The sequence below is a fragment of the Bos grunniens genome, chromosome 13, assembly GCF_055505025.1.
Source record: "Bos grunniens cultivar Pamir isolate PY7600 chromosome 13, Bosgru_T2T1.0, whole genome shotgun sequence".
NCBI lineage: Eukaryota > Metazoa > Chordata > Mammalia > Artiodactyla > Bovidae > Bos > Bos grunniens.
The window spans coordinates 21159923-21182385 of record NC_141177.1 but is presented as its reverse complement, the minus strand read 5'-3'; the positions used below and the strand labels follow the sequence as shown (position 1 = coordinate 21182385).

Genomic DNA, 22463 nt, shown 5'->3' with positions numbered 1-22463 from the left:
CTGAGAGCCAGGTCCAGGCTCCCTGGGACCACAGACGCCTAAGACTTTAAATTCAGATGTGTTAGCTGCTGCTCAAATTGGAGGGAGAGGGCTTTCCTGGGAGTGAAACTGGACTTGAGCGTTGCCAGGCGGGTAGGAGGGCCCCAGGCTGGTGAAGGGGCACAGGGAAGAGAAGCCCTGGGCACAAGGATGGCCCCAGGTTTCTGCTTCCATTCTTGGTAGGTGTGACACTGACAATGTTGGGCATGTGGTCCCCGCTTCTCCTCTGGGGTCTGGTGACTCCGTGCCAGGGGCTGCTTGAGACGGTGGGCACCCTCGCTAGGATCGACAAGGACGAACTCGGCAAAGGTGAGCCCAAGGTGGGCAGGGTGTGAGGATCCAGCCGCAGTGTAAACTGTCTCATAGATAGACTTACATGCTTATGCTTCGGGGGGTAGACGAGAACAGGGTTTGATTCCCAACTGTGTAGAGTTCAGGGGCTTAATGTTTGGTGTGCAGGCTCCAATGAGTGGTTCACTCTCTTCTGAGAGGGGAACTGGACTGGATGAGCAAGTAGGGTTTGAGTGTCCCTCAGGGATGGGGGTGGGCAGGGTTGAGGAGGTCCGGGGGTGGGTGCTGGCTGAGCCAGCATCTCTGCCCCCCCATTTCTGGGGTAGCGGAATTCTACTAAGCATTTGGGGCCTCAGGGGCTCAACGGCCCAGAGTGACCATGGCTGTGAAGAGGAAATGCTTCCTGGAAGCTCCCCTCATTGTCCCAACCTCCACGAGGCGGTGCTTTCCATCTTGCCCTTCTCACAATCCACATAGAGTCAGGCCAGTCGTGCCCAGGAGGGGTTGCCTCCTCCCTTTTGCTCAAGCTCTGGTGACTGGGTGCTCCCTCCTTTACTTTTGTTCCCCCCTTTCAATCTACCGGGTGGTCCAGTGTCCAGGAGTCCTAGTCATACTGTTGGCCCCAAATCCGATTTGCTGTGTGACTTTGCTCCTCTCTGGGCCCTAGTTTCCTCATCTGTAATATGAAACTTCCTTCCCCCTCCCCTCCCCTTGGCCTCCCCTCCCCACCTCCCTCCTGCCCTCTTTGCAGCCATCCAGAACTCGCTGGTCGGTGGGCCCATTCTACAGAACGTGCTGGGAACAGTCACGTCTGTGAACCAGGGCCTCCTGGGCTCCGGGGGCCTGCTTGGAGGAGGTGGCTTGCTGAGCTACGGAGGGGTTTTTGGCGTTGTTGAGGAGCTTTCTGGGTGAGTCTTACAATGTGGCCGCATGACTGCCTACCTCCTGCATGCTGTTCAGGTAGCCTGGTCTTTTCTTTGCTTCAGGGAATAGAGAAGAGGTTGACTTTTTTAATTTGTTGGAAGGCAGTGGGAATATCATGGGGAGCCTTAGAGAGGGAGTCCTAGAAACTGAGTCAGAAAATAATGTCTGAATGTCAGGCAGCACGTCCCTGTGGTTGAGGGTTCCAGCTGTGGGATCAGTTTCAATAACTGTGTGAGTGTGTGATCTGGGGCAAGTTTCTCAGTCTCTCTAGGCTAATCCAAGTATCTTCAGGGCTCCCTCCTTCCTCTTCTTTAAGTGTCTGCTCCAAAGACCTCTGTCCTGACCAGCGTGGTCTGGGTGGGTCCAGGCACTAAGGGACTGGTGGGGGGGATGTCAGTGGCCCTGTCCTCCCCGCAGGCTGAAGGTGGAGGAAGTCACACTGCCAAAGGTGTCTGTGAAGCTGCTGCCAGGGTTTGGGGTGCAGCTGAACCTGCACACCAAGGTGGGCCTGCACGGCTCTGGGTGAGTATGCCCCTGGGCCTCTACCCTAGGGTTCCCCACCCCACCCCACTGGGGACTCCCTACCCTATTGCAGGCTCACCCCCTCAACCCCTATTTCCTCCCACCCTACTTCCTTCCCAGGGACTCCTGCTTTCCTATTCCCTCCCTGGATCCTACCTCACTACCCCTCTCCAGGGATCTCCATCCCACGGACGTCCAGGGACTTCCGTCTCTCTCCCTGAGGGAGGTCACTGGTAGGGGTGAGGAAGGGGGCGCATGGGCGTGAGAAAGGACAGGAAGGCTGGGGAGAGAGGAGGGGTGGGGACTAGACCCCTCGCAAGGCTACCCCATCCGCTGCCCATCAGAGCCCTGGTCTGCTGCCCCGGGATGGGCGCGGCCGAGGCGGCCCTGGCGGGTGGGGCCTCGGCTGCCTGGTCACGCCCCCAGTTTCTGGTCTCGCAGCCCCCTCGGGAGAGTCCTGCAGCTGGCCGCCGAGGTGAACGTGTCGTCGCGGGTGGCGCTGGGCGTGAGCGCGCGGGGTACGCCCATCCTTATCCTCAAGCGCTGCAGCACGCTCCTGGGACACATCAGCCTGCTCACTGGGTGAGTCCGCGGGCTGGAGCCCTAGTTGGGCGGCTCCCCGCGTCCAGACCTGATGGGACTCCTCGCGGTCTCCTTGACCAGCTGGGCGGGGCTTGAGTTCACCCTGCCTCTGCCCCTCTCACCGCATCAGCCCATTGCACGGACTTGTGGACTGAGGCCCACCACGGACAAGGACTCTGGTCCAGCCCCCAGCTTGCAACTCCCGCTCCTGAGCGTCCCACTTCTCCAGCCCCTGAGATCCTGCCTCCCTTCTTCCAGATAGAACAAGGGCCAATGGGGGTCCCTCCATCTGTGGGGAATTGAGTTTCTGCTTGTAGCATGTCAGAGACCCAGCTCAGCCTCTGACTTGCTGTGTGACCCCAGGGGATCCCCGTCCCTTGTCTGGGCTTCCGTGTCCCTATCTGTATAATGAGCACCTAAATTTATTGATCCCAAAGTCTCTGGCACCGTTATAACCATCTCTTACTCCAGGTGTTTAGGACACAGTGACCCTTCCACCCACGGGGCAACTGAAGCCCAAAGAGAGCTTGGGATTTGCCCAAGGTCACACACCCACATTGCAGCAAGTGTAGAGATAAACTGGTCTCTGGACTCAGATCCGAGGCTTTCTTGCAGCACTCTGCACCTGCCCCTACTGTCGTCTGCTGTCCGCCCCCACCCTTTCCAACTTTGAGTCAGCCTCTGTTAGTCTCTCCATTCCAGACCAAATCTCACAGCCACACCCCACCTTTGCTGGGTGGCCCCTGCGCAGTGATGGGTGATCAGACAGCTCTGTTAGTTTCCAAGAATAGGGTGAACCAGGGTTGGTTCTGTCTGCAGAAGAGCCTTAAAAAGGGGCTTCCAGGCAGGCTCTTGGGCTCCTTAAATCCCAGTGGCTCCATCCTGCTCCTCTGGGCTAGAGGTGGCATGGAGGGGCTGGAGCTCAGGAGGGTGCTGGTGTCCTGTGCTTGCGGTTCTGTGGTTGTCACCCTCCCTCTGTACCCCCATAGTCTCCAAACAGACCTAAGTCTGTCTGCATGCACATCCTCAGGCCACCCCCTCAGACATTCATTCAACAAATACTTACTGAACCCTCAGCCTAAGCCAGGTGCTGTTGTTGACCCAAATGTCACTTGTCTATACTTATTGGGGGAAATGAAGGGAACAGACTTTTATTGAGCACTAGACACGTGTACGCTCCCATTTGATCTCAGTGGCAGCAGCTCTCTCTAAAGCAGGCACTGTATGGATGGGGAAACTGAAATCCTTCTCTGGGCCCGTGGTGAGGCAGAGCCAAGATTTAAACCCAGATCCCTAAGTCCCAGTCAAGCCCACCAGGAGAGGAGATGGGTGATGTCCTGAGTCCCAAGTGCCCACGCTGCCCCGTCATCCGAGTTGGCGCTGTCCCTGTGTGGTGGCCACACCTTCACGCATCTCATTCTGCCCAGGTTGCTACCTGCACCACTCTTTGGGGTCGTGGAACAGACACTCTTCAAGGTGCTGCCAGAATTGGTGAGTGTGGGGCCAGAGACCAGGCACACCCCTTCCCCTGGGCTGTGCCCCTCCTCCCCAGCTTTGAGTTAATCTGGGCGCCAGGCAGGATTAGGCTGGTCTTTCCTTCCACGCCCATCAGGTAATCCCATCCTGGCCTGCCCATGGGCGTCCCAGGTGCCGCCTGCCAGTCTGTAGGTGGGCTGGCACAGTCTGTCCTCAGACCTCTGAACCCTATATTTACAGCTTCCGGTGACCTGCTCTCCAATCCAAGTCTTTTTCTTACCCCCTGCTTTGTCTTTGCCACCTGTATTGTTATTGACTTTATATTTTCCTGTAAACTAGATTTGAATTAAAATTGGGTCACTCAATGATTTTAAAAAAAGCCCTGTGCTTAGCAAACACGTCTAAGAAGATCACATATATGTATATTAAGACATGAGTGTGTGTGTGTGTGTGTGTGTGTGTGTTCAGTCATTCAGTCAGGTCCGACTCTTTGTGATTCCATGGACTATAGCCTGCCAGGCTCCTATGTCCATGGAATTTTCCAGGCAAGAATGCTGGAGTGGGTTGCCATTTCCTCCTCCAGGGGATCTTCCCACCCCAGGGATTGAACCCACATCTCCTGCATTGCAGGCAGATTCTTTACTGCTGAGCCACCAGGAAAGCCCATATATTGACATCATGTGACATTAAACACAATATGATGAAACTGCTCCAGGATGCTCCTGCCTGCCCCTGCCATCCCTTGAACCACACTTAAGCTGGTCTGGCCAAAGCTCCATTTTGTTAAGGATGGAGAGGGGAGCGGCTTGCTGACAGCCAGCAAAGAGTAGTCAGGCTTTCTGGTCGCCAATCCTGGCTGGACCTCTCTTATGAGTCCTTGTTAAGAACAGCTGTGGAGGTGGCAAGGGTATCGGAGACTGACGTTGACAAAACTGCCCTGGGCTTCAAGAATCCAATCAGAAAAGCAGCTCAGGGGAAGAAGAGACGCTCCCAGCAGCCCAGGCCCATCTCAAGTCGATTTCAACAAGGGAAGTAGCTACATTTAAGTCACAGCCAGTAACTGGGGTCTCTGGACAGTTGGCTGCAAGATAGGATTTATGTGACTCAAAGAGGTTTTAAAAATAAGAGTTAATTACTGACACTTAGAGACTGGAGGCTTCTCTCAGCAATCTGATTTCTGGCTTCTCTTGTGCCGTCAGCCATCCTGGCTGCCCGTACCTCCTTCCTGCAGTCGGCACACAGCTGGTCTCCAAGGGGCTGCTCACCCTCTCCCATCACAGCCCCTCTGGTCTCCTCTCCTTTCTGTGATGTGCCTGACCCCAGAAGCCCTGGAGTTAGGGATTCCATGTTTAAATGAAAAGACAGCCTCCTCTTGTCTTTCTGAGAACAGCTGTGATCTTGGGTAGGTCGCCTGTCTCCTCTGGCCCCAGCTGTAGAATGAAGGGGCTGAGTGAGAGAAGGGGCTGGGCTGGGCCACCTTTGGGGTTCTGCTGCGGTGGACTCGGATTCCGTGATAAGATTCTGGAATCCAAACCGCTTGCTCCCTGTTGTCACAGCCCAGGGGTTTTCCGGGAAACTCAGGATGGTGTTATAGTAGATGCCCCGGGCCAGGCCTGACTCTGCGTGGAGGGTAGGAGATGCCGTTCTGTGGGATCCGGATTGTAGGTCTCCGGGCGTCCACCTGGATGGCAGGAGGGTCCTGAGACCTTGGAGAAAATAGCCATTTGTTTCCTCTGGGGAAGGCCTTGTCCCCACGCCCCAGCGAGCCTCTGGAATGTGTCCCCATGTCCCCCCAGCATCCTCCAAGGTGTTCTGAGGGGGCCCATGTAGCTGGCCCTCTGCACCACCCACTCTGCCCTCTGACACTTCAAGTTCCAGCCCATCCATGCCTCCCACCTGTGTGACCCCCTATCCATCTCCATTGTCTGCCCTGTTTGGGGCCCTCGGGACCCCAAAGCAAATAATTTAAAGAAAATGCAGTCATTCCTTGCACCAGGCTGGGGCCCACTCTTATGCTCCTGTTAACCCCCATCTCCTCTGGACACAGCTGTGCCCCGTGGTGGACAGTGTGCTGAGCGTGGTGAATGAGCTCCTGGGGGCCGTGCTGGGTAAGCTGGGGTCTGCCCTGCTCCTCCTCTGCACCTGCTCTTACCTCTCCACCCCATTACCCCAATGGGTGGGGTACTAGCGAAGAGGACGGGGCAGAATTCTGGGCCCTTTCACGTCTTCCTCAGACTGACGAGGCCGCCATGATGAGGAGGCCTAATGGTGGAGTTCTGGGCTGAGGCCAGTTCAACGGGGTGAGGACACGTGGAGCCATCCAGGTCTCCATCTATCGGGGCTTCAGGCCACTCGCTGATCACCAGTGGGGTGTCTGGCACTGTCAGAAGTGTGAGGCAGATATTATTATTATCTGGACAGACAAGATGACTGAGGTCCAGAGCTTACATAAGGAACCCAGGGCCCCTCAGCCACAGTGGCCCCCGGCCTCTCTGAGCCTTATGGAGACATGGATGCCTTTTGTATTCACAAATGGGCCTTGAAAAAAGTATAAAAATGCTTAACTAGGATTAGGATAGAAAACCTGGGGGCAGATGTATCTCTGTATGTGGTGTTAAATGAGAGAGGCAGGGCAATGACGTGGTTAGTGGAACCAGTGCTGGAAAACAGGAGCCTTGGCTTTGCTATTCTGTGGCTTGTGTGGCTTGGGGCTAGTGACTTCCTCTGTTAAAGCCTCAGTTTCCATATCTGTAAAATGGGGATGACAGTAGCACCCAGGTGAATACTCAGTAGAGTGCTAGGCATTCAGCAGGCGCTCAGTAAATAGAAGTAGGGCCTGGGCTCATGGGGGCCTTTCTTCTTCCTCCCCTCCTCATCCAGGCCTGGTGCCCCTCGGGGCTCTTGGGTCTGTGGAATTCACTCTGGCCACACTGCCTCTCATCTCCAACCAGTACATAGAGCTGGATGTCAATGTAAGTGCCCACCAAGGCCCTGCCCACCACTGGGGGTGGGTGAGGTCCCAGTGGAGGCCAGGAAGGGGATGCTGACTCAGAGTCAGGTGAGTGAGCTGCCCTGAGATCCTGCCGCACTGTCTCTCACCTCTGCAGCCCATCGTGAAGAGCGTAGCTGGTGACGTCATTGACTTCCCCAAGCCCCGCAACCCCGTCAAGGTGCCGCCCAAGGAGGACCACACATCCCAGGTGACCGTGCCTCTGTTCCTCTTTAACACCGTGTTTGGGCTCCTTCAGACCAGTGGTGCCCTTGACCTGGACATCACCTCCGAGCTGGTAAGTGTGGCAACCTGCCCTGCTGGGTCTTAGCGATGCTAGTTGTAACCTAGCTGAACCTCATCACTGTTCAGCCCTGATGAGCCTTCTTCTTATAATCAGAGAGACTTGGACAGTTTTATAGCAGGTACATGTCCATGCTTGTCCTTGTAGACAAGTATGACATTACTTACTAATTGATAATGGCCTCTACTTGGCTAAACCTGAGTGGGACTTCTGAGTCTTTCTCAACATGACACTCAGGAAGTTACTTTGAATTGGTCAAAATTGCTGTGTGAAATGTAGCCAGTTTTCTCTCCCCGCATCAGATGAGCTCTTGTAGTCAATGCTCAATTTTTACTAAAGTGTGAATGGCTAACATTCCTACTACTTTCTCGAGAGCATATTTGAGTTGAAGAGAAGAAAACTCAGTTTGGACTATACCAAAGGTATACAGAGCCCAAACACCGTTAAAGAGGTACAGAGGTGCGGTCACCTGGGATGTGTGGTCCTCCTTGGGCGGCACCCTGATGGAGTTTTGGGGCTTAGGGAAGTCAATGATGTCACCGACTATGCTCTTCACGACATTTGGACATTGGACATTTATTCTGAAGTTTCAGAGATGTCTGTTTCCCTTCTGGCCCCTCTCACACCCTCACAGATGTCTGGAAGCCCCAGCCCAGAAGTCTTACCCAGTGGCATTCTTGGTCTCAGCCCTGTCCAAAGGCAGTAAACTCTGAGCCACCTGGGCCCCTCATCTGCGGCTCAGCCTAAGGGAGCAGGGGTTGATCATTCACTTCCTATATGTGGGGTCCAAAGAGCATGCTGAAGGCCTGTGGGGTGGTTGGAATAGGGCCTTGAGCTGGGAGCCAGATGTGACCAGATTTTCCAATTTTTTAAGTTAGAAACTGCAAATTTATATGAAATGTCCTAATTTGTAAATGATAGAAACAAATTTATAGTATTTGAGAATATTTTGGGGTAAAAAGCAAAAATATGTGGGGTCAGATTCCTGGGCTTTCAAATTGGGAGGGAAGTTTAAAAGGTCAAAGCCTGGTGCCACCATTAACCAGCTTATGAGCCTGGACAGGAACCTCAGGTTTTTCATCTGTAAAATGGGAGTAATTATAGCACCTACTTCCTGGAGCAGTTATAAAGGTGGAATGAGTGAAGGCTCAGAAAGCCCTTAGCATGAGTCTGGCATGTAGTAAGCACTCATCATTGGTTACTAGAAGGAACATGAGTGTCTGTGGAGACGCATGTATGTAGCTGGGTGGGAGGAAGCTACTGTTGGTGCTGAGGGATCCCTATCTCGGCTCTGTGTTTACCCCCCTTCCCATTTGGTCTCCGGTCCAGGTTCCCAGCAATGTCCCACTGACAACTACAGATCTGGCAGCTTTGGTCCCTGAGGTGAGTGACCCTCTCATGGACTTTATTCATGGTAGGTCTTTCCTGATGACCCTGAATGGACTCCAGAATCTTTCTCAATACAGCTCTACAGATAGTCACAATTGAATGTTGAGTTCAAATTCACACTGAAGTGTGATTGACTAACACCATATCCTTTCCTGATAGTAGATTTTGCTTAGAGAGAAAAGGATCAGGGTTTAACTGCACCAGAAGTCAACTGGGCATTTGTCCTCGGCCTGTTGCTCCTCTGTCAAGCAGAGGACAGGAGTTTCTTTCCAAATGACTTTAGCCCCCTCCCTCCAACTGCCTTCAGTTCAGTTCAGTTGCTCAGTTGTGTCCAGCTCTTTGTGACCTCATGAACCGCAGCACGCCAGGCCTCCCTGTCCATCACCAACTCCCGGAGTCCGCCCAAACCTATGGCCATTGTGTCAGTGATGCCATCCAACCATCTCATCCTCTGTCGCCTTCAATCTTTCCCAGCATCAGGGTCTTTTCAAATGAGTCAGTTCTCTTCATCAGGTGGCCAAAGTATTGGAGTTTCAGCTTCAGCATCAGTTCCTCCAATGAACACCCAGGACTGATCTCCTTTAGGATGGACTGGTTGGATCTCCTTGTAGTCCAAGGGACTCTCAACAGTCTTCTCCAACACTGCAGTTCAAAAGCATCAATTCTTCGGCCAACTGCCTTACTTCATCTTAGTCTCAGTGTTCTTGTCCCCAGAGAGAAGACTCAGGGCAGTGACCTTGGAAAAGTAAGAGAAAGGAGAAGATTCAGGGAGATTTGACTAGTGGGCATCAGTCAGTACGTGGCTACAGGGCCTGGCCCTCAGCTTTACCATTCCTCCAACTGGGGCTGAACAGCTTCTTTCCAGCTGTGGGAATCTGAATTATTTAGCAGCCCTGTGCCAGGTGCTGGGCATGTGCAAGGGGCAGACAGTGAAAAGTAGATAAAAGTCTCTGTGTTCCAGGAGCTGCCATTGTGATGGGAGGGACAGACATTGAACAAATGAATAAGCAGAATATATACAATGTCAGAAGGTGGAGGAGGGTACCTCGCAAAGGCCTCACTGGGGAGGTGATATGTGAGCTGAAGGCTGAAAGAGGGGAGGGAGGGAACGGTGAAGGTGTCTGGAGAAGACATTTCTGGCAGAGGGAACAGCGAGTGCAAAGGCCCTGAGGTAGGAGTGTGCCTGGCAGCTTGGAGGAACAGCAGAGTGGTCAGTGAGTCTAAGAGAGAAGAGAATAGGGGCCAGTGGTGGGAGGCTAGACACAAGGGCAGAAGATGGATCATGTGGGACTGTGGGCATAGGAAGGTTTTTTGTTTTCTTTTCTTTTTTTACGTTGTCTAATGAAGTGTGTCCTAGGGGCGATTTTGACTCTGATTGGGCTGTTCCATAATGTCAGCCTCCAGGGGGCCGAGACCAGACCTATTCAGGCTGTTACCACAGTTCCCAGCTCAGTACCGGTACCCACTAGGTGCTCAGTGAGTGTTTGTTGACTGACTGACCGGCTGATTCTATTAGTGGGGCATCTAAGATGCCCCCATGCCCCCTGCTCTGCCCTTGCTTCTCTCCAGGCCCTGCGGAAGCTGCCTCCAGGCCAGCAGCTCCTGCTCTCCTTGCGGGTGAAGGAAGCGCCCACAGTCACGCTTCAGAACCACAAGGCCACGGTCTCCATCCCAACTACCATCCATGTGCTGTCCTACTTCCCTCAGGGGGCCCATGAAGCCTTGTTCCAGCTGAATGGGGTGAGCGGCTGAGGGGTGGGAGCAGGCACTGGGGTTCTGAGTAGGCCTGACCCGCTCCAGGCTGTGGATCTCAGGGTGGGGGATCCCATAGGGCACCGTGCAGGAAGCCCTCACCCACTGTCAACCTGACTGTTCGGACTCCTGCCTGCTCCCTCATCACACGTGTCCTGGGTGCTTCCGCAGGATCTCAGGAATTGGCCCCGCCCCCTAGCCACCCTGTGCTCAGATACCTCTTGGATGACCCTCCAGCTCTCCCCGGCCCCCCACCTCCATTCTGCTCTCCTCCACCCCACCTCTGCTAGTTTCCCCAACCATACATCTGGGCAGAGGCAGTCCCTACCCTGCTCACTCTGCCCTGGCCCCACACGGCCACATACCACTCCTTGCTGCGTCCCCCACCCCCGGCCTCACTCTCCTGCTTTCCCAGCCTTGTGCCCTAAGCCAGTTACTCAGGGCTGCCAGGTTCCCCCACCTTGCCCTTGTTTGTGCAGAGACCACCACGTTTCTCCCCTTCCTTTGGCTAACTCCTTGTCTTCCAGGATTCAGCACAGGGGTCACCTCGTGGGTGATGCCTTCCCTCACCCACTGCAGGCAGGATTGAGGGTCTGTCCAAGCTCCTGCCACCCCAGGACTCCCTCACATCCAACACTGACAGCCCTTAGTACTCTGGTTTCTGAGCACCAGAACCTTCACGTGACTTCCTCGTAGCCCAGCATGGACACTAACACATCAGCAAGGGGTAGTGGAGGAAATGAATGGTGGAGAGTCACCTGTTGGCCAAGGCAGACCTACCTGTCTTCAGGCTCCTTTTGCCGAATTGGTATAATTTCTGCCTGCTCTTCTCACGTAGGTGATGACTTTAAATGCCCAGCTGGCTCCCTCGGCTACCAAGCTGCACATCTCGCTATCCCTGGAACGGTAACGTGGGATCCTGGGTGTTGTCTTTATGAACAAGAATTAGGGGGACTTCACTAGTGGTCCAGTGGTTAAGACTTCACCTTTCAATGCAGGGGATGTGGGTTTGATCCCTGTTTGAGTCACTAAGATCCCACATGCCTCACTGCCCAAAAGCCAGAACGTAAAACAGAAGCAGTGTTGTAACAAATTCAATAAAGACTTAAAAAAAGAATTAGGGACTAGCAGAAACCCCATCATTTATTGAGAGGCAACTGAGTTGCAGGTGTTTGTTTTGCCAGAGTCTTCCTTGCCTCTGGAACCTACTGGGAAGGGGTGGTCTTGGCCCATTTTACAGATGAGGCAACTAGGGCTCAGAGAATCGCCTCCAGAGAGGGCATCTTCCACTGCACCTGCTCAAAACCTGGCCCTGGAGATAAACCTGCTGCAGAGGAGTCCAGACTTCTGAGTTTCAGCCCTAGAGGCAGGCCATGGAGATACCTGCCCTTGAATGTGGTCAGATGCTTTGTTATTCACGTGGACTAGCTATATGGACGAAGGAGCCTGCTGGGCTGCAGTCCATGGGGTCGCTAAGAGTCGGACATGACTGAGCGACTTCACTTTCACTTTTCACTTTCATGCATTGGAGAAGGAAATGGCAACCCACTCCAGTGTTCTTGCCTGGAGGATCCCAGAGAAGGCGGAGCCTGGTGGGCTGCCGTCTATGGGGTTACACAGAGTCGGACACGACTGAAGCGAATTAGCAGCAGCAGCAGCAGCAGCTATTTCTCTAGTTTCTACCCACCTCTGGTAACTAGGCCTCATGATAATCATACTAACCGAGATAGTGAGGTTGATGACAATCCTTCCTTATGCATGCACAGCACTTGACAGTTTGCAAAGCCCAGCCTCCAAAAGTGCATTGTCCCTGGAAGCCAGGCTCTGTCTAGGCCTCCGTCCTCCAGGCCCAGCACTCTCACCTTGGCCTGGGGCCTGGGGCCTCTCTGTCCCACCCCTGGATGCAGGATGCAGGAGTATTCCCAGGGGACTCTGAGATCTGCCTGCCCTGGGCCATAGGCACCCGGTGCTCACCTGATCCCTGCCGGCCCCTCAGGCTGCAGCTGCCCCCGCTCCCACTCCCCCTCCCCACAAGGCTCCACCGCCACTCCATTTCTATACTTGACAAAGACCTCACCCACTGCCAGGGTTCACCTCCCCTTCCTGGTGGCTGTTGAAGCCTCAGCTCTGCAGGAGAAGAGATGTGTGTCCGGGCTCCGGCCCTGGACCTTTATGTGGGCCAGCTGTGATCCACTGGTGGTTTATTGCTGTTAGTGAGCAGCTGTCGGGTGCAGAGCACCCTGTATCCAGGGCTCAGTCTATGGGAGGGCTACTCCTCAGAGAGCGTCAGTCAAACAAGTGGGAGTCAGATCAAGGTTCCAGGGCCGTGGAGTTGGAGGTGGCAGTCATGACATTTCAGAAGGAGGTTAGCTCCCTCCAAGCCCATTTTACAGGTGGGTAAACTGAGACCCTGAGTCAAGGCTGAATGGAGGCAGAGTTGGGCCTGTAACCCTGTTTCCTGATCCTGGAGAGCTAGGGATGGGGTAGGCTGGGGTTTGGTGGGTGCTGGGGCCTCTCAACATCTCTCTTCTCTCTGCCAGGCTCAGCGTCCAGCTGGTGTCCTCCTCTGCCCATACCTTCGATGTAAGTTCTGGGAGGCTAGGCAGTTTGGCGGTGGTGAGGGTCTACAGGTGGGGTGGAAAGGAAGCAGGATGAGTCAGGCTGTATGACTGAGCTGGCCCCAGTCTGGGCTCTGCCCCCAAAAGACGGAGTGGACAAACATCCTGGCTGGTGTGTGTCTCTGTGTGTGCATGCACACATGTGCACTCACTTGTCAAACAGTCATTGTCTTAGGAAAGGGAATCTCATGATCTTTCAGTCTTGGAACCTTACAAAGTTGTAAATGTGTAGAACCTCACAAGGGCTCAAAATTCTGGAACTTCACACAAGTAATAAGGTCCTTGAACTCAGAAGGTTCTAACATTTCAGAGACTCACAGAGCCCTTAGTTTCCTGCTTCTTATAAAGTCCCAAGGTTCTAGAATTTCATGATGGTTTCAGATTCTAGATCATTCTAAGTGTTTCTCAACTCCTAGGAATCTAAGGTCAGACCACACAGAATTACTGGAGCTGTGCTCATTTCCTCCCTCTTTCTCAGACACAGGCCCCCACCAGGCCCCCCAGATCCTTCCTCCAGGAGAGCAGCCCTTTCAAGCTCACGGGGCCCAGAGTGAAGCCTGCCTAAATCAGAGTCCCCTTGGAGTCACTCTTGAACTGCCCACCTCAGCAGTTCCTGTGCCCACTAGGAGCTATGTCGTCAGGCTTGTGGGGAGGCTGGGGCAGCTGGACCTCTGGAGTTTTCTTCCCGGGAAGGGTGGTACTGCTCCCTGCAAAGCCACCCCTTCCAGCCTCTCTGCATGCTCTGTTGCAGGCATCCCGTTTAGAAGAATGGCTCAGCAGTGTGGTCCGGCTAGCTTACGTGCCAAAGCTCAATGGTAAGCGAAGCCTTAAGTGTCTTCTTGGACACGGAGTGTCTGAACTCAGGATTGCCAAATCCATTGCCTCTCTCCATTGCTCTTTTGTTAAAAAATTTAAGTATAGTTAATTTATAATGTTGTGTTAGTTTCAAGTGTACAGCAAAGTGATTTGATCATTCTCTACTGTTCTTAATAGACACTGAGATTGGAGAGGGCTTGATCCCCCTTTCTAAGATACAGAAACTAGGATTGTTTCCAATCAAACAATATGGATTGCTCCTGCATCATGCCCAACTCTGAGTGTCAAGAGCTATCTGATGTGGATCGTGTCTTCAGGCTCACAATCCAGATGGAAATAGTTGTATAAACAAATGAATAGAATATAAATGACCCAGATTGTGCAAGAGACTGAGAGAACCTCAAGGAGGCTCTGCTGAGGGAACCCCTGAAGACAATAGAGAAAAGGGGCATTTTTGTTTGGGTTTAGTAGGATGAGTAGGAGTTTCACGGGAACCTGAGTCTCGAAGAAGAGAATTGGCTAGCTCAAAGTGGTGGAATAGGGTCAGCAGGTCCCGCCTTGGCCCCTCACATATCTTTGCTTTCAACCACATCCTTTTCACAGTGAACCTAGATGTTGGGATCCCCCTGCCTAAGGTTCTCAATGTCAATTTTACCAATGCGGCCCTGGCAATCATAGAGGTGAGTTTCCCATGGTGGGGAGGGTAAGCCTTGATGGGCCTAAAGCTTGTCTCTGGAGAGGGTACTGCTCTGCCTTTGACAAGGTCTGTCGCTGCCCATTTTCTAGGTTGCTCAGGGATTATAAACTACCTAACTTGGGAATGGCAAATACATGACATACATTCTAGCGCTCCTTCCTTACTTGCCCAAGGCGGATGTTGGCAAGAAGTCACAGAGCTCTTTCTTGTTGAATTCAGACACAGGACTGGCCTGTGGGATGGGACCTCAGGTTTCCTCACAGAATCACAGTTCCCCTCGTCCAGGGGTAGCAAGTACACTTTCTGTCTCTCCCCTGCGCTGTGCCTGTGGCAGCCTTCTCTGACAGATCAGGGCGTTTTTTCCTGCTGAGTATGGACATGGTCTCACAATCCTCTTCAGTCCAGTACGCCTTTGAGTCTTGGAACAGCTCTGGGAGGTGGGCAGATCAGGGAATCCTGGACCTACTTCTCAGATAAGGACCAAGGCTGTAGGAGGCCCAGTTTCTGGTCCAAGGTCACACAATAAATTCACAGGAAAAATGACACTTGAACTAAAGTCTCTAAAATCAGTGCCCTCTCCCACACTGAAGGTCATTTATTCATCGTTCATTCATTTGTTCACTCGTTCACTTAGTAAGTGCAAGTTGTGTTCCCAGTACAGTGCTCACCCCAGGGCACGGGGTTGGTGTTGGGGGTGGGGGACGCAGAGTGGCTGCAGGGGTGGGAGGTGTAGCGGGATGTTGGGCACAAGGGCTCAGAGGACCTAACCTAGAGCCATTGCTCTTTGCAGAATGCCGTGGTGCTGACCGTGCCATCCTGAGGCTGACAGAGGGCTGCCATCCCTCTGTGTTGACCGCCAGAATCCTGCCCACCTGCCCATCTGCCTCAGTTTCCCTCCCAGGCTCTAGCCTGTGTCTGTGACAGTATAAGTGTCCCTTATCCACCCAGGGCCCCCCAGGTGCTCTGGCCCTGCAGCTCTGTCCCCAGTCTGGAGTGGGGACTGCAGGGCTAGCCACAAGACTCTGCTTTGGAGAAAGATCTAGGGCCTCCTTGGCATGTCCTGAGCTTTCAATAAATGGCTCGTCTCAGCACCTCCTGGCTGGTTTGTTCTCCAGTCACACTGGGGCTGCCTTGGCCTCTGCCTCTGGTGCTCTCCCCAGCTTCAAGCAGGGCTCCTGGGAGGTGAAGGGACCTGGGGCCTAGTCATTGTAGCTTCATGTCCCAAACATAACTGGTTGACCTTGGCAACCTCTGTGTCTTGTCCTGCCTTCCTCCGCCTCTGTGTGGCGTTCTCTGTGTCCCCCTCCCCACTTCCTTCCCGTCTATTTCTTTTCTTTTCTTCTTATTTTTTATTGGCCATGCCACGCGTGCCATGTGGAATCTTAGTTCCCTGATCAGGGATCGAACTCGTGCCCCCTCCCTGTATTGGGAGCATGGAGTCTTATCCATTGGACCACCAGGAAGTCCCGTCCTCTCTGTATTTTTCTAAACGCCTCCATCTTTCACCCTGTCTCTCTGAGCCTGTCTGAGTTTGTGTCTGTCTGTTTCGGTCTCTCTGATTTTGGGACACTTCTCAGAAACGATGTCCGAGTTGAATTTTGAAGGCTGAGTAAGAGTTTTCCAGGGAGTACTCCAGGAAACAGAGATGGGTGAGACTCCTGGAAGGTGTTGCCCTGGAGGGGTCACTTAACAGCTGCACACCTGCCATTGACACACCTCCGGACAGACTTCAGGACAAAGTATGCTGAATGCTCATAGTGTGGGTGGAGAAACTGACTCCAGAGAGGAGCCTGGCTGGCCGAGGCTGCACAGGAGCAGAGCTGGGATGGGAAACTGGGGATCCTGATTCTCTTGCCGGGACTCCTCTCCGCTGCTCAAGATGGGCCTCCTTGGTTCTGGAGAATGGCCCCAAGTTGGTACAAATGGGTGGACCTGAGTGAAAAGGTGCCAGTTAAGTTTTGGGAACTGGATTAGTGGATCTAGGGGGTGCAGTGGGGAACCAAGGAGAGTTGGAACCCGTCTAGAGGTTTATGCACCAATGGGAATGACCATCCTCTCATCCATCTACCCATCCATCCATCCATTCATCCACCGACCCATTCACCCTTCCATCTATATTTATCCACCACTCACCCATCCATCCACCCACCACCCACCCATCTACCCACCCATCCATTCACACATCTATTCATCCTCCAATCTGTCCATCCATCCACTGTTCTACCCTTTCTTCCTCCCGGTTCCCTTCTTTTCTCTTTACCTCCCCTCCACCCACCTGCAGTTATTGGTTTGGACTACGTGCCGGACCCAGTGCTGAGTGGCATGTGGGATTTATGCTTGTCTCCTTTCTCACCTCCAGTGTCTCCTGACTCCCATCCAGGACAATACAGTGATTATATGAGTAGCTTGAATTTTTGCTGCCTGTGTTCAAATCCCAGGGCTTCCTAGGTGGTGCTAGTGGTAAAGAACCCATCTGCCAATGCAGAGACATAAGAGACATGGGTTCCATCTCTGGGTTGAGCAGATACCCTGGAAGAGGGCGTGTCAACCCACTCCAGTATTCTTGCCTGGAGAATCCCATGGAATGAGGCGCCTGGTGGTCTATAGTCCACAGAGTCACAAAGAGTCGGACACGACTGAGGTGACTTAGCACACACGCACACAGGTTCACATCCCATCCCAGCTGCCATGTGGCCTCAGGCAAGTCATTGACTCTCTCTGACTCTCAACTTCTTCATCAGTAACTTGGGGATGACGGTTAATTTGGTTTTGAGGGTTAACCAGCACTCAGGATGTTGACTCACCCATCAGTTCCTGTTAGCTCATGTTACTGCCACATTATTCTACCTTCTCATCCTGCCTTCATCTGCTCCTGCCTCTCCACCCAGACCCCAGCACACCTTCCTCCTCTCTCATGGGGACTGCACCTCCTGTCCTGTTCTTCACACTCTCCTCTCTTCCATCCTGTCCTCCTTCAGCCCTTCCTTGACCTCGTCTGACCATCTCTCACCTCCACTGACAGACTTTCCATGGCTGGGTTCTCTGGGCCAGCAGAAAACCATCCAGGCTCCCAGGTTTGGCGTCAAGGCTGCCTGTGGCCTCAGCCGATCCTCCTGGAGCATGAAGAGGAAGCAGAGCTGGTTCTGTGCCTCGGGCTCCTCGTCTGTGAAATGGGAATCATGTCTGTAGGACTCACTCATGGGTCGTTTGAGGATGAAATGAGATAGTCCTCCCAGAATACAGAGAAGAGTGCCCCCAGCCTCACAGACCCTAGGCAGGCTCTGTTATTGTATTCGCCGTCCTGGATTGTCCCTGCCTCACCTTGTTCTCCCGCTTGACCAAGAGCTCCCCAAGGTCAAGGTGAGGGAGGGTCTTTGTTCACCCTGGTGAGTCCTGTGGTTGCACAGAGTAGCAATGAAAACAGCCAACCTCTACCGAGCGCTTACTGTATACCAGCCTCTGTGTTAGACGCTGATGACCCTTTGCTCAGTTAGGTTTCATAGTGACCCTAATCAATGGGTGTTATCGCCCTATTTTAAAAATGAGCAAACAGGCTCAGAGAAATGGAATTGGACAGCTCCTAAGTGGCAGAGCCAGGGTTTGAACCAGATCCTTCTTCCCCTTAATCCAAAGCCTGGGCTTTTCATGACTGTGCTATAAAAATAATACTTGCTGTGTTTATTGTATGCTTCCTAACTGCAGACACTGTCTTAAGGACTTTTGATACTTTTGTCATCATCTCCTTGAATCAACCCTTCTTTCTCAGAACTGTTTTTACGTTCACTCTAGAGCTGTCACCCTGTTTATTTAACTTATATGCAGAGTACATCATAAGAAACGCTGGACTGGAAGAAACACAAACTGGAATCAAGATTGTGGGGAGAAATATCAATAACCTCAGATATGCAGATGACACCACCCTTATGGCAGAAAGTGAAGAGGAACTAAAAAGCCTCTTGATGAAAGTGAAAGAGGAGAGTGAAAAAGTTGGCTTAAAGCTCAACATTCAGAAAACAAAGATCATGGCATCCGGTCCCATCACTTCATGGGAAATAGATGGGGAGACAGTGGAGACAGTGTCAGACTTTATTTTTCTGGGCTCCAAAATCACTGCAGACAGTGACTGCAGCCATGAAATTAAAAGACGCTTACTCCTTGGAAGGAAAGTTATGACCAACCTAGATAGCATATTCAAAAGCAGAGACATTACTTTGCCAACAAAGGTTCGTCTAGTCAAGGCTATGGTTTTTCCTGTGGTCATGTATGGATGTGAGAGTTGGACTGTGAAGAAGGCTGAGCACCGAAGAATTGCTGCTTTTGAACTGTGGTGTTGGAGAAGACTCTTGAGAGTCCCTTGGACTGCAAGGAGATCCAACCAGTCCATTCTGAAGGAGATCGGCCCTGGGATTTCTTTGGAAGGAATGATGCTAAAGCTGAAACTCCAGTACTTTGGCCACCTCATGCGAAGAGTTGACTCATTGGAAAAGACTCTGATGCTGGGAGGGATTGGGGGCAGGAGGAGAAGGGGACGACAGAGGATGAGATGGCTGGATGGCATCACTGACTCGATGGACGTGAGTCTGAGTGAACTCCGGGAGTTGGTGATGGACAGGGAGGCCTGGCGTGCTGCGATTCATGGGGTCGCAAAGAGTCGGACACGACTGAGCGACTGATCTGATCTGATCTGATCTAGAGTTGAGGAAACTGAGGCCCAGAGAAGTTAAGAGACTTGCCCAAGGCCACACAGCCAGGAAGTGATGAGGGTCAGCACTTGAGCCCAGGCCCCTGACTCCAGAGCCCAGGTTCTGAACTGCCACATTTAGGCTGGGCAATGAAACTAGCCAGATGTGCAGGAAGTCCCTCGGTCAGCAGCGAACCGACAGTTCATAAGGGGAACAAGGGTTGAGTTGGAGGGATTGGTAGTGAGGCTGGGTCTGTTTCCTGGTCCCAACTCCCCACTTCATGAAGCCCCCACAAGGCCCCCTGCAGGCTGAGTCACCTTCAGGATGAATCGCCTCCCAGGGCCTGGTCCCACCGGCTCCAGACAAAGGTGCCCTTTGGCTGCTAAGCCCAGGTGATCTCCTCGGCGCCAGAGCTACACTAATCCTCTCGGGGCCCTGGGGGGAAGGCTGGCCTCATGACCACCAGGACCTGGCTGGTCTCCGGGCTGAAGACAGCATTGACCTCCATGTGTGCACTGCCCTCTACAGTTCACAGTAGGCGTTGATCCTTGCTCTCTGGCGGGAGGGACGGGCAGGTGGAGAAAGGCGCGGTTGCCCTCTTTGCCCCACAAAGCTCCAGGCATGTTCCAGACATTTCCTCCGCAATCCTGGAAACCCTGCTGAAGAAGTGTGGTATTCTGCCCATTTCTCAGATGCCCAAACTGAGGGCCCAGAGAAGAAGGGATTGTCCGGAGCTGAGAGGCCAAATGGGATCTGGGAACACAGGCGTGTGTGGTTCTTGGGGTCTCTGCCCTGGAACCCTCCTAGCCCTTACAGGTGATCAGTTGGTCCAGGGCCTGGGTTCAGGCACCCGCTCACACTCCTGTGGGTTTTACCAACTTTCTGCCTTGTGGCGCCAACAGGGACCCAGGATGATGAGAGTAAAAATACCACCTACTGAGCACCTACTGGGTGCTGGGCCTTGTTCTCACCACTTTGCAAGATTAAACTCGACCTTTACGACATTCTTTTGAGGCCGAGTCACTCTGGTCACCATCTTGACACCAAAGAAACAGGCTTGGAGAAAACAGACAGCAGAATTCAAACCGAGCCTCTGGCTCTGAAGTCTGTTTTCCATTAAAGCACCCGCTGCAGATGGGAAAGTGAGTCCCAGAGAGGCGCTGGCTCAGGCTCCAGTGGTGCCACTGGCGAGGTTGGCAGGATGCCTGCCTTCAGAGGCCCCACAGCCCTCAGACAGCAGGGAGGACGCATCTCCCTGCAGAGTTCAGGGGAACGCCTGTTTATGCTCAGCCTGGCTTGAGAGCAGACCTCGGTGGGGGAGAGAAATGCCCCCTCACCCAGGAGAGCTCCTCAGGTGGGCTTCATGGGGAAGGAGGAGATGTCATCAATTAAGCACTGAGGTAGGGGGTCTTCCCTGGTGGTCCAGTGGTTAAGACTCCGCACTTTGAATGCAGGGGCATGGGTTCGCCCCTGGTCAGACAACTAAGACCCCATGTGCCATGGGGTGTGGCTAGTACGTAAAAAAAGAAACACGAAGGTAGGACCTAGGCCTGGCCTGGGGGCGGGAAGCAAGGAGGACTCAGATTGCTCCCCAGGTTGTGTGCAGTGATTGAAAGCATTCGTTCATTCATTCATTCATTTGCTACACTGGCATCTGTGCCTGTGCTGGGCTGGCAGTGGGGCACAGGCCTGGTTTGCCCAGAGCAAGGCCATCTCAGTGGGGTGGCAGAGGGCCTTGGGCGTCCAGAGGGAGCATCCGAGTTGGGGGTTGTCACAGCATTCTAGAGCAGCTGGCATTTCTGCACTGGTGTGACTAGCAGAATCTGGGGAAGGGTGTTCTTTGGCAGAGAGGGCACGTGCAGAGGCCGGGAGACAGGGAGGCTGGGGGCGGTGGTGGTGAGAGGAATGGGTGCCACTCGGTGTGCAAGGCAGATCCACCTTCAGTGCCAAGGGAGAGGTCTGGTCTGTGTCCTAGCAGGTCTTGGAGCGGGCAGTGGCTGCCTCTGAGGGGTGGGAGCAGGCACTGACTGAGAAGGAACAGGAGGGAAAATTCTGGGGTGATGAAAATATGTTAAGATAGGGGTGCAAGCGACATACTGTATAACATTGTCACTATTTAAATAAACACTTAATATTTATGAATTTCACTGTATGTAAATTCTACATCTAAAGAAGAGGATCGTTATGGCATGCATGTTAAAGTGTTTAGAGGAAAATATATTGTTAACTGCAACTTTCTTTGAAATACATTTAAAAAATATTTATTTATTTTTACTTATTTGGCTGCACCGGGTCTTAGTCGTGGCATGCGGGATCTTTAGACGTGGCATGCGAACTCTTAGCTGTGGCATGTGGGATCCAGTTCCCTGACCAGGGATCGAACCCAGGGCCCCTGCATTGGGAGTGCAGAGTCTTGGCCACTGGACCACCAGAGAAATCCTTGAAATATGTGTTGTTTTTTTTTTAAGATGGATTAATGGATGAATAGATACATAGTAAAGTAAGTATGCTATGCTAAGTCGCTTCAGTCATGTCTCACTCTGTGCGACCCCATAGACAGCAGCCCACCAGGCTCCCCCGTCCCTGGGATTCTCCAGGCAAGAACACTGGAGTGGGTTGCCATTTCCTTCTCCAATGCAAGAAAGTGAAAAGTGAAAGTGAAGTCGCTCAGTCGTGTCCGACTCTTAGAGACTCCATGGACTGCAGCCTACCAGGCTCCTCCGTCCATGGGACTTTCCAGGCAAGAGTACAAGAAAATACTAATGGTCGATGTAGCCGGTGGGTAGAATCTGACAAGTATATGGGTGCTCACTGCACAATTTTTTCAACTTCACTGGATGTGTGGACATTTCATAATGAAATGTTGGGAGAAAAACTTCTGCAGATCAACAGAAGCCAGTCTGCTTGTTCTCTTCACACTTGCCCCAAGTTTGAAGAGTCAGGTCCAAGTTTATCTCCTCGAATCCTCAAATCAGTCCTGTGAGGCAGGTATTCTACCTACTTAACAGATGGAAATATGTGATGAGAGGCAGAGAACAGAGGAGTGGCTGACCTAAGGTCACACAGCGAGTTCTGGGTCGAGTGAAGCTGAACCAGGGTCAGCTTGATGCTGAGTCTGGGTATGGTTCTCTGCCCTGGCCAGCTGGAGTGGGCAGTGCCTGCTTTCGAGCTGAAAACTAGATGCCTCTGGGGGTGCTTCCACTTCCCCCATCTGGGGTCCTTGCTAGGGTCTCTAGGAATGTGCCCAGAGCAGGGGCCGATAAACCCCAGCTCATGTGACACCAGCCGGAGTTGCAAGTTCTCAGAATTAGCTACAAACGACCAGGGGCTGATAAACCCCAGCTCCTGTGACACCATGTGGAGTTGAACAAGTTCTCAGAAT

At 52.9% G+C, this 22463-nt stretch overlaps 1 protein-coding gene across 2 annotated transcripts; it reads left to right on the top strand.

The window, feature by feature from the left end:
• Positions 1–236: 236 nt before the first annotated feature.
• Positions 237–15490, top strand: BPIFB3 (BPI fold containing family B member 3). Of its 2 annotated transcripts, none has more exons than XM_086330898.1 (15): positions 237–348; positions 1082–1238; positions 1672–1776; positions 2218–2358; positions 3786–3849; positions 5882–5942; positions 6715–6806; positions 6942–7121; positions 8457–8510; positions 10086–10256; positions 11107–11174; positions 12809–12851; positions 13638–13701; positions 14306–14382; positions 15190–15490. In XM_086330898.1, exons 1-15 carry the CDS (start codon positions 237–239, stop codon positions 15217–15219), a joined length of 1419 nt encoding a protein of 472 aa, XP_086187024.1. In that variant the 3' UTR covers positions 15220–15490. The 2 variants fall into 2 exon arrangements, with proteins under 2 accessions (XP_086187024.1, XP_086187025.1); XM_086330899.1 differs by having other exon boundaries at positions 6942–7127.
• Positions 15491–22463: the final 6973 nt, after the last annotated feature.